This window comes from Athene cunicularia (genome assembly GCF_003259725.1).
Source record: "Athene cunicularia isolate RWA chromosome 26 unlocalized genomic scaffold, athCun1 chr26_part1, whole genome shotgun sequence".
NCBI classification, from domain to species: Eukaryota; Metazoa; Chordata; class Aves; order Strigiformes; family Strigidae; genus Athene; species Athene cunicularia.
Genome location: NW_020799136.1, coordinates 569603 through 581122, shown reverse-complemented (window position 1 = coordinate 581122; position 11520 = coordinate 569603). Strand labels below are relative to the sequence as shown.

Sequence of the window (11520 nt, the reverse complement as noted above, 5' to 3'; positions counted from 1 at the left end):
GGGATGGGGACAGACCAGCGCTCCGGTGCGGCCGGGAAGGGTCAGCTCGTTCCCACCGAAGCCACGGGGCAGGCGTGGGCTCTAGGTGCGGGGCGTGGGGGCAGAAGCGTTTCTGAGGATGCTGCGCGGCTCCCCCTGCTCCTGCGGTCCCCGCTCTGGGTCCTGAACTTGCAGAAATGCTCCTGCGTGTATTTAACAGTAAACTCCAGAGATACGCCAGCTATTACCCCTAAGCGGAGGAGATACATCGACTTAACCGCAGCTATTCATGTGTAGAAGGCCAAGCAGGAATGTAATTGTTCATAGGATCCGGGCCGGGGTGAACTAGCAATAGTGTGAGCAAGAAAAATCAATCTTTTTCTCCTTAAGAGGGTGTAGCGGGGGTGAGGGAAACCTGCCTGGCAAATGTGGCACCCGGCTCTCCCAGGCTAACCGCCCCGGCGAGGCGCCTGCCCCACCTCGCCTTGGGAGCACCCTCCTGAATTCCAAGTGAAGGCCGGGAGCCCGAAGCCCTTTCCAGCCCAGCAGCCGGGCGCCAGCTCTCCCCGTGTGCTGCAGTGTGGGTAGGTGCTCCCTGTGCTGGTGCTGAGGGGGTGCATACAGCCAGAGCACCCCGACACCCTGGGCTGCGGGGCAGGGGATGTGTGCGCGAGGCTGGGGTCCCTCCAAGGACGGGGTCCCTCAAAGGCCGGGGTCTCTCTGAGGCTGGGGTGCCTCTGAGGCTGGGGTCCCTCCAAGGCCGGGGTCCCTCAGAGGCCGGGGTCCCTCTGAGGCTGGGGTGCCTCTGAGGCCGGGGTCCCCACGGTCCTGAGCCATGGGAAGGGACCGTGGGGATTGTAACAGCGGCAGCATCCACGGCCCCGTCCCGAGCGAGGTGTTTCCCTGCGTGTCGGACGCTCTGGGGGAGCTGCGTGTGTCTGGCCTGTGCCTGGTGCATCCTTGGGCTGCGACTCCCTCCCACCACCTACAAATCCTGGGGGCTGAGCGGCCTAAGGAGTTGGTTCCCACTGCAGACCAGTGTGGGAGCAGCCAGGCCCCCTGCGCCCCAACAGGGTGCTGTGAGCAGGGAGGGGGGGTACACCCTGGCTGCTGCGTGTCCTCTGAGCCCCCACTGGTTTGGCTGCGGGAGCATCTGGACTTGGGGGGGAGCCCCGTGAGAGCAGGGAACAGCCCTGGCGTGGATACACCCACAATTCCAGCAGCAGGATCCATCCCACCCCACCGGGGAGGACCCTTTTCCTGGGTGCTGATGCTGAGGGTGGGGAGGTGTCGTGCTTTACGTTGCTCATCTCTCCTTGAATGTCTACGGGGGTTCAGCCCCTCCTCGCCCAGCTGAGCCCCCCCACGCAGGATCGCTGCCGGCGTGCAGCTGGGTGCCCGTACACCCACGCCGTCGCGCAGCCAGCCACACCGCGCCGGGTGCTCGCCGCAGAGGAAGCTGAGATTTGCATAGGAACCGAGCGCCAGAGCTGCCGTGTTGGGGAGATCCTGACCGCCAGCATCCCCCGGGGGAGGCTGAGCACCGAGAAAACCTGGCCCTGGGGATGGGTGCTGGGTGCTGGAGCAGCGAGGGTTGAGTCATTTGGAAAGTCCGACCGCGGGTGTGCCCCGGGGCTGGGGAGCAGGAGGAGGTGTGGGGTGTCTTGAGCTGCTGTGGGGCTCAGAGCTGCCCGGTGGGAGCTGGGAGGGTGGGGGGCAGCGGTGGGTGGCTTTGCGGAAGGGTCCCACCCTCGCTTCTCCCCGCACACCCATCGCTTCGCAGGTGCTGGGTGAGGTTCAGCATCTCCTGTGCAGCCGAGCGTGTGGCTGTCGCACCTCGCTGCAAACGGGGGGGTCTGACATACCCCACCCCAGGTTGCCTCCTGCCCCACTCCTGGCTGGGACGCCCCGTTGCCCCCCACCATGTCCCATGGCCACGTAAGGCTCTGGGTGCTGCCTCTGCAGAGCTCCCTCCTTCGGCTGCCCCAGGTTGGGGGCTTTCCCGTCCGAACCCGACCCATTTTCCCAGCGCAGGATTTCCTCCCGAGGGTGGAAATACGTAGAAAAATGATGGAAAAGCCTTTGGCATCAGCCAGCTCCACATCCTGCCTCCTCCAGAGAGCTTGGACCAGACTGGACTTTGCTCTGCTATTAATAGGAGACGTATCGCCTTGAAGAGGAAGAAACTCCTCCCACCATAAGTCAACAGGTTGGAAGCGAGAGGCTCTGGGTGTTTTCAAGGTGTTTGCTCAGCTCAGTGTGGGCCTGATTTTATTTTCCTGCACGTTACAAACTGTCCAGATCCTGCAGGTCTTCACGTTGCCGTGGTGAGTGTTGGGGGTCTGCCCTGGCGATGGGAGGCTTCGGGGTGCGTGGAAGGAGCCGCGTCTTTCGTGCCCAGCCCACGGTGAGGGTGGCTCCTCGGCAGTGAAGCGGGGCTGGAGCCTGGCCCAGGGACCCCGGCTGTGGAGCTGGATCCTGGGTGACAGGAATGAGTTCCAGGCTCTTCCTACCACCCTGCTGAGAAATGCCGGAGTCAGCCCTTGGTGGGGGGAACCAGCTCCAAACCCACCCTGGAAGCCCCCGGGAGCGCAGCCCCTCAGCTTTTGGAGTTCAGGTTTTTTTTGTCTGCAAAACTGGGGGATACAAATAGACGCCTACAAATGTCTGCTGGGATCAGTTTTTGTGGAGAATCGCACCATTTTCACTACAAGCACTTCCAGAGTGTTGATTTTGCTGGGGTTTGGGGTGACGGGTGGTGTTTCAGCAGCGTTGAGCGTGGCTCCAGGAATGAAACGCTCTGGGGTTTGGTTTTGGGTTAACCTAGCGCTGAGGGATCTGGTGGAGCTGAGAACGATCAGTGTGAGGTTAATGATTGAACTAGATGATCTTCAAGCTCTTTTCCAACCTGGATGATTCTGTGATTCATTTTGCAATGACCTCTGAGACCAGGTTCCTTTTCTGGAGCTGCGGTTCCAAACGGATGAAAATCCTGCATTTTGCCTCTTGTCGAAACGCCACCTGGAGACCCACCCAGAGGGCTTTCCTCGGTCATGACGTTGCTCAGGAGGTCCCAAAAGGCTCCATTTCCCTCCTGTTTTGGAGGGGAAGAGGAGAATAGAGACCAGATCGTTTCTTCTGGAGCAGGGGGAGCTGGGTCCTGCCTGCTTTGGGGGGTGCTGAAGCTGATACGGGGTCCTGGGAAGCTGCCCCCCCCCCCTCATGCTATGGGACAAGGAGCTGGCTCTGCCTCGCAGATGTAGGAGCATCCTTGCTACTGGAGGACAGCCCCGGGGTCCAGTGTGTCCGGGGACCTTTGTCACCCCACAATGTGCTGTGACTCGCAGCGGGAGCGATGACACGTGGCTGGGGAACGCAGCCAGGAGCAGGATCCGTGTCCCCAAGGCAGGGAACTCCCCACCATCCTCCTGGCCAGGCAGGGGCTGCTCCGGCGGCTGGGAACACGGCAGCTCGCCCCGTTCAGCGGGAGCAGCAGGATGGATGGATGGACCCGCAGCCCCAGAGGTGAAGGCTGATGCTTTATCCTTCTCACGGCCGCTCCTCCCTCCACCGGATTATAAATGGGTGTGAATTGTCTCCCCTGATAGGCATAACCTCCATCCCCGGCTCCCACACCCCGGGGAGGTGCCCCTCCGGGGCCCGCTTTGCTTCCTCGACCTCAGATGTTTGATGTCTTCCCAGATGCTTCAGACCTTTCTATCTGCTCCCAACGCAGCTGCCTGCGAGGGGGAAGGGAGGGAGGGAGGGATGGGGTGAGCTGGGGGTGCGCAGCGAGCCCCCGCCATCCGCAGGGGCTCTGCCCCGGGCTCCCATCCCCGGTCACGGGGAGGTAGGGCCGGCTGCGGCGTTTGCTCCGCCGTGGGATCCCTTAGGATGATTTTCTGCTCGGCTTCCCTCGTCCCTCCCCGCGCAGAGCAGGTGCTGCTCAGCTGCCAGGAGCAGGGGCGGGTATGGGGTGGCTGCAGGCGGTGCTGAGCTCCCCCACGGGTCCCCCCCAGCCTGCCCTGGTCCTCCTCGTCCTCCTCCTCCCAGCCTGATGCTCAGCTCTTGGCAGAAAGGCTGGGATCGTCCCTCCCTGTCCCACTGATGCTGGGTGTGGGGACAGGGACAGCCCCATGGGGAGCCCCAGAGCCCTGCAGAAAGGGTGTCCCCAAGAGTAACCGCAGAGCAGGACTGGCTGGGGTGGAGGGATTTTTTTTTTTGGAGGGGTGGGTGGTGAGGGGGCTAACGGTGCCCCTGAACCCTTGGCAGGGAGGACCTCAGGCTTCCCTCGGGCTGGGCTGCTCCTGGGTGGATCCCACTGTTCTGGTATTTGAGAAATCATCTCCAGAGTATGTGGGGGGGATCTGCCAGCACACAGGCGTGAAAGCCTCCCCCCAAGCCTCCCTTTTCTGCCCACCCTGGGTGCGTTCCCCAGGGTGTGCAGAGCCCGGGGAGGTGTTGGGCAGGCAGCAGCTGGCCCCGGGGGAGAGACCAGAGCGAAGAAAATGTGTCCTCGAAGGGCAGGTTTGCTCAGAGCCCACGGGACAAGAGCTTTGGCTTCTCCAGCCACGGCTGCAGCGGGTGCTGACGCTGAGAACCACACAAGGGGCTGTGCTGCAACCAGCAGATGCTCTGAAATGGCGTTAAAAAACACGAGAGGTTCCCAGAAGAGGATTTGGAGCTGGTTTTGTTGCCCTCTGGGCTCAGCACTGATGTTCTCGAGGGCTGTCCCTGGGAAGAGGTTGGCTTCACACACCTGGGCCGTGCATCCATGGGGAAACGTCCCTGCGCTCCGCTGATGTGGCCGCGGTTCTTGGTGGGTTACACGGGGGGGGTGTGGTGCCTGTGCGTGGCTCCCTGCAAGGCTGCAGCCTCCCTTACGGGGCCGTGCTGGTGCACGCTGTGAAGAAAACTGTGTTTGACCCTATTTCTAGGCTTAGGGCAAAGGGTTTCCAGTGGACAAGTGGTTTTCCCTCCCGTGTGCCTCCAGCCGAGCCGTGTGCTGCAGCCACAGTAACTCAGCACAGCTTTTCTCCGAAAGGTGGGATCCCAGGCTGGATGGGTCTCCTGAGGCTGACGTGACCGTGGCAAATGCCAGGAAATTTAAAGTCAGAAAATTATCCCTATGTTATTACTAGTAGCATTTTAAAGAGGAAAAAAACCTGCTTGTCTCTGCTCCTCAGGAGCTCCTGGGCTGAGACCTAACTGGGGGCTCACAGTCCTGGGTAATTTTTGTAAGAGGCTGCTGGGGGCAGAGAGGTGTTCGGTGGAAAACCAAACCCTGGAGAGCAGGACCTGGCAGCGGCACTGAGGCACTGGTTGAGCATCAGTCCTGCTCCTGGCCGAGGACTTGGAGAACGACCGGGAGAATTTTGGGGCTCTTCCATGTGGGTTTGCATTGCCTTGCGGACTCAGGAGGGAAGGGGCTGAGCCACCTGCTTAGGGATGCTCGTGGTGTCCCCAGCGAGGTGACATCCCCCGGGTCACACGCAGCTCCCTTCTGCGTGGCTTTTCTCCAGCTGGTTGCTGTGCCCGGTGCGGGCTGAGCCTCCCCATCCCCATGTCCTAGCCACTCTGATGGTGCCCCCCCTGCTCAGGTTTGGGGCTGCTGCCCCGGTGTGGGTCCGTCTGCATCTCACCAGCACACGCGGGAGCCTCGGCTTGACCGGGCGGGAGTGTTTCTCTGCTCAAAACGTCAGCAAGATGCAGATGCTTCTCTTGGAGACGAGAATGGCTTTGTGGCTTTGTCAGCCACAAAAATCGGTTTGATTTTATTGCTTTTGGGCTAAAAGCAGATTTTCTTTGTTCAGCTTCCAGAAGCCCGGGACTGCCAGCTTTTGGGATTTCTATTTTTCCAGGAAAAGCCCACAGCAGCCAGCAGAGACTGAAATGCCGGGGAAGGGAATACTTCCAGCCTGTGTCCCCCCAACCCCTGAAGCCACTTTTCCAGTTAGAAAGCACAAAAAAGCTGGGTTGAGTGAGATCCCCAGCCAGCCTGGTGTTGGGGAGGGCAAGAGGGGACCCGTGCTGGCGAGGGGCTCAAACCCACCTCACTTGCAGGAAATGTGTTTGCTGCCAGGGCCGGGCTGATTAGCAGCCATCTGGTCCCGGGGTCAGAAGGGCCCGTTTGTGCGTGGTGGTGGGTCTGGGGGGGCTGCTGTGGGTGATAATCACCAACCAGGCTGGGAGGGGACGGTGGGGACCAGCCTGGTGACAATGGTGATGCTCCGCTGGGTGCTGGGTGCTGCTGACAGAGGGTGGTCACTGGCATAGCCCAGGCTGGAGGTGGTTACCCTGTGCCATGGGGTGGAATGTGGGGGGCACGTGTCATGCCAGGTGGTCTCCTCCATTATGGGGGGTCAGGGCAGGCAGCGGCGGGGTCTGCCAGTCCTCTCCCTGCTCCTGCACTTCGTGGTTAAGGGTTTTGAAGGAAGGTCCTCGGGTTCAGCGATGTCCCAGCAGCGCTTTCCAACAAAAATCACCGGGAAGGGGTGGTTGCACCCTTTTGCCCTTAATCCGAGCGTTACCCAGAGCCCTGCGCAGCGCAGAGCGGGCGGTGTGGGGCAGAGGAGAGCCCTGGGTGGCAACGCAGGTCCCGTGTCCTCCCCGTGCTGAGGCTCGTGAGCCAGCCCTGGCCAGAGCCCGAAAACTCTCAGCTGCCTCTCAGCTCTAGAGATTTCAAGTGCTGGCTGTCTCCGGGGGCTCTGGGCTCGCTCCACTCTTCTGTTTAACATCCACTTCGTTATTTATTTTGCTAGGAAGGGAAGAGGAGGTGAAACATCCTTCCCCAGAGAGCGTGGCGAGCCGAGCCCCCCCTGCGGTCACCACCCTCCGCGGGTTTTGGTCGGGGGCCAGGCAGCGGTTTCCAGTCCGGCTGTTTCCCCTCTCCGCTTGCGCAACTGAACGCTGCAGAGTCGCTGGGTTTGGAGGCTGCGCCACGCCGGGCGATGCGGGGAGGCTCAGAGGGACCCCTGGGTCCCCTCGAGGGGGCTGAGGATGCTGGTGGTTATTAGAGCTGAGCGTGACGCCCGCATCCCCATCACCGTGCCCCGCTTCTTGCTCGCTGAAGCAGCCCGGGTGTGTCGGTGCTGGGAATAGCGATGGGAGCTGGTGAGCAGCGAGGGCTCCCGGCTGTCCCGAGCCATGCACGGTTCCCTCTGCTGAAATGGGGTTTGGGGACGGGCTGCAGCGGCCCTCAGACAGGGAGAGAGCAGCGAGCTGCCAGGTAAAACCCTCGGCACCAGCCGTGGGAGGTTGGTTCCTCACTGCTGACTTTCCTCTTCCCCCACAGGCACGGAGCCTCGTCCCTTCCTTGCCCCTCTCTCTCATCTTTTCCTTTCTGCTTCCAAAAGCCCTCATTTTGCTGTCGTCTTCTCAAAGCTGTGACAGTTCCGAGATGAGTGAGGCAGCTCAGAGCCACATCCTGGGTATCAGCCCCACTGCGGAGCCTGTGCTGGGGCACGGCAGCGGCGTTGCAGGTTGAGTCAGCCCCAGCTGCAGGCGCTGGCCCCGCTGCCCTCCCCTCTCTGCGTCTTATTTTGTCCTCGGGGAAATACGTCGGGCTCCAGCAATAGCCCCAGCAGCTGCTGCGGGGCCAGCCAGCCCTGCCTGTGCTGCCTGACTGGTGGCCACAGGGTCCTGGCCGGGCGGGCAGCAGCCAAATCTTTATTTAACCCATCGCATTGCCGAGCCCCTAAATATTTCATTTTTTCCATCGCAGAGAGGAAGGGCTGTGCCACCTTCATTAGCCAATTTTAGTGGCTTGCCCAGCCATTAACCCTTGCCTTTCCCCTCTGCCCAGGTGGCCGGCGGTGCAGCATGCCTTTCTCCTGACCCCTGAGCCCGGGAGGAAGAGGTCCCAGTCCCCGGAGAGATGTCCGCCACGCGCGGCAATGGGGAGCACTGGAAGTCCCTGGAGTCGGTGGGCATCAGCCGGAAGGAGCTGGCGCTGGCCGAGGCGCTGCAGATGGAGTACGACGCGTTGTCCCGCCTGCGGCAGGACAAGGAGGAGAACCGGGCCAAGCAGCGGGGAGACCGGCCCCTCATCTCCTGGGACAACCCCGCCGAGAGGAACGGCTGCGCTGGCATCAAAGCGGCACGTGGCCTCTCCGGCTCCGACCCCACGCTCAGCTACAACGTCCCCATGGTGCCTGAGGGTCTCCCCGTGCCTGGACCGCCCCCCGGCCCCAGCCCCCCTCAGCCGGACCCCCAGCCCTGGCTGAAGGGACCCCTGGCCGGGGACTACCTGTACATCTTCGAGGGGTCAGGGGGGGACTTCCTCGGGGAGCCCCTCAATGGCACCTCACCCCACGACAGTGGGGGCAGCTCCCCCAAAAAGCTCTCGCCACCCCCACTGCCCCCCCGGCACCCCCTCTGGAGCTCCTCCGAGGGGAACCAGCACTCGGGGAAGGGGTCCCCCCCATCCTCCAAAGGACCCCAGCCCAGGGACATCAACATGTTCTCGGCGGCCCATGAGCGGGCTCACGGGAAGCTGCTCGGCCGCCGCATCTCCGAAGAAGACCCCTACGGCATTGCCGACTACGGCGGCATCAACGACGCCATCACCTGCCTCAACCTGAAGTCCACCTACGAGTCGGAGGTGCTGCGGGAAGCTGCCCGTGGCTGGAAGGAGGGCAGGAGCATTTTTGAGAAGGAATCGAGTGGCAAGCCAGTGGCACGGAGCAAAACCATGCCCCCCCAGGTCCCCCCCAGGACATACGTCTCCCGCTTTGGCAACCGAAAGAACCTGGTGCCAAACAAGAACCACAGGATCTCCATCGATCCGGTAAGAGGCTTTTCTTTTCCTTCCTTGGAAGTGGGACTGGGATGGAGCCGAGGTGCTGGGGAGAGCAGGGTGCAAACAAGCCTGTCGGTGCCTGTGGCTTTGCTGCATTTCCTTCGCTCTGCGTTGGTTTTATTTGTGCCATTACAGGCTCCTCAGGGTCTTGTTTGTACCACGGTCGGAGGCATCCATGTGCTGAGACACCATCCCTGGGGTTAATAAGACCTTTCCAGATTGTGCAGCTCCCCGAGGGGCGTGGGGTCCTACAGCTGTGGCCAAAACCCTCTGGGGTGGGCGACCTGGGGCCAGGAAGCCAAGCAGAAGGGCAAGTCCCAGCCGGGCATGATCCTGCTGCCGCCGAGCAGGCGGGATGCTCCGTGCGCTGCCATCCGAGCGCTGCCTCCTCTCCTCACCCTCGTGCCCAGCCGCTGCCGGACCCCAGCCACTGCCCAGACCCCCCAGCCAAAGCCCAGTGCCCGGCCCTGGGGCTGGCACAGCCCACGAGTGCTCTGGAGCACTCCTGGGGTCTCCAGAGGTCACGCTGCAGGTGGTTTGCAGCGGGCTCGTGTCCCGCCAGCTCACAAAATGTCACAAGATCCTCCGGAAAGAGCCGGGAGTCTCCTCCCGAGAGCCAGGCGATCGCTTTCCTGTTCGCCTCGCAACATCCTTTCCGATCCCAGCTCCATTCTTCCCTTCGTCGAGCAGCGAGCAGGATACCTCCCCTCTGCGTGCAGGGGCACCGGGGGGCTGCTGGCGCGGCCACCGGCTCTCTCCTGAGGCTGCCAGGTCCCCTGTCCCCAACAGGGTGCCTGTTGCAGGGGCAGAGCCCCGGCTCTGCTGCGGGTCTTCCCACCTCCAGCAAGAGGAGGAGATAAATAACAGGAGAATTCACCTTCCATGCGGGGTCCCCCCTCCCCGGGGAGCAAGGGATGCAGCTGGGGACTGCTAGCGGGGGCTACGTAAGTCACTCTCGGCTTTCTTAGTGCCAGAAACTAATTATAAAAGAGCATTAAAATTGTCTTTAGCGGCTGCTGTGTTCTCTGCCTTTCTCTGCCTCCCGTTAGCTGTTGGCTGGGTTAATTGCTCTGACAGTGGGGCCATTGTTCACTGGGAAAGAGCGATGGAGGCCCAGGGACCCCCAGGCGCAGGGGGGAGCCTGGCACAGTGGTGCTGCCGCTCCCCCCAGGCATGTGGGGCCGGGCATGGGCAGGGCTCTGCTGCAGCACCCCCGAGGCCTGGGGACGGTCCCTGCCCATCCCGCGGCATCCTCGAGTCCATCTCTGCCCATCCCTGGGGGATCTCCCCGTTGGGGCTTTTGGAAACAGCCTGGAAACGGCCAGTTTTGTGGGCAGGGGGCTGGGGGCAGCAAGACCTCAAGTCTCCCTTCGCCCAGCTGTGGGGAAGGTGCCGGTGCAGACATGGGTGATGTGTCCTCTGGCTGGCACCCGCCTGGCCCGAACCCCTCCTGCGCTGGCCCAGGTTTCCCCCACGCTGCTGCAGAGCTGCCTTTCCCCCGGCCGCAGCAACACCGGGGTGAGCAGAGGCTCTCGGTGCCCGATGCTCTAACGGGGGGATCTGGCAGACCCCGTCCCGGGTGGGCGGTGGGCTGGAGGCCCCCAGAGATGCTGCAGCCAGCTAATGGGCTCGTGCTCTGCCCCATAGGTTGCCCCCCGGCCGCACTCCTTCTCCAATGGCTACGAGCTCTTCGAGGTCTCCGAGGAGCGGGATGAGGAGGTGGCTGCTTTCTGCCACATGCTGGATGTGTAAGTACCCGTCTAGGGCTGGAGCATCTCACTGCAAAACGCCCCAAAACAGATGTTTCGGAGGGGGGTAGGGGGTAAAACGTAAAGCAGGGCAACGTCTCTGACCTATCCCCGTCTCCGCAGGCTGCGCTCCGGCTACAGCACCAAGGACTATTCCCTCACTGGCTTGGTGTGGAGCGCCGTCAACCTCAGCCCCGAGCAGCTGGGCCACGGCATCAGCCTGAAGGTGACGGTGGTGTGTGACAGTCTGCGGGAGCCCCTCACCTTCACCTGCGACTGTAAGTGCCCCATGCTGCGCTGCCAAGCAGGTTCCCCCTTGCAGCAATCAAGGGGGGACCCCCAGCAACCCCCAGGTGAAGGCTCAGGGGGGGTGTCTCACCATCCCTGAGGCTCATGGTGCTGCTTCCTCCCCCCTCAGGCTCCTCCACCGTGGACCTGCTCATCTACCAGGCTCTGTGCTACACGCACGACGAGCTGCACGCCGTCGACGTCGAGGACTTCATGCTCAAGATCTGCGGTTTGGAGGAGTTCCTGCAGAAGTGAGTGTCGGCGGGGAGGACACACACACACACACACACACACACACACACTCATCCCACAACCCAGGGCTCACGTGCTCGGCCGCGCTCGCCCCATGCGTGGCCTTGGCCGGGTGAGATGGATGGTCAGGGCTGATCCCGGCGTGATGGATGCTTGGGGCTGATCCCGGGGTGCACAGCGGGAGCCTCGCTGCTCCCTTTCCCTGACTCCCGAGCCGCAGCGATGCTCTTGCCAAAAGCAGCATGTTGGGAGCATCTTTCCCGGTGGCAGGGTATCCGTCACGCTGACCCCCGCGTGCCTGGAGAAAGGCCTGAAAACCCGGGACCTGCCAAAAAAGCTCTTTGGAGGAATATTAATAACAAGCGTGTCAGCGAGCGGAGCGGCAGAGCCCAGCTTCTCCCAGCCTGTTGTTTAAATTGCAGAAGATTGAAAAGGGACACGTTGGGGAGGGGG

General features: G+C 62.2%; 1 protein-coding gene across 1 annotated transcript in view; it reads left to right on the top strand.

Moving 5' to 3' along the window:
• Positions 1 to 7783: 7783 nt before the first annotated feature.
• Positions 7784 to 11520, top strand: part of PIK3C2B (phosphatidylinositol-4-phosphate 3-kinase catalytic subunit type 2 beta) — a 20794-nt gene continuing 17057 nt past the window's right edge. Inside the window, exons 1-4 of the mRNA XM_026864099.1 lie at positions 7784 to 8767; positions 10427 to 10527; positions 10651 to 10805; positions 10946 to 11066. Coding sequence (XP_026719900.1) covers positions 7856 to 8767; positions 10427 to 10527; positions 10651 to 10805; positions 10946 to 11066 — 1289 coding nt within the window. The 5' untranslated portion in view covers positions 7784 to 7855. The remainder of the gene's footprint in view (positions 8768 to 10426; positions 10528 to 10650; positions 10806 to 10945; positions 11067 to 11520) is intronic.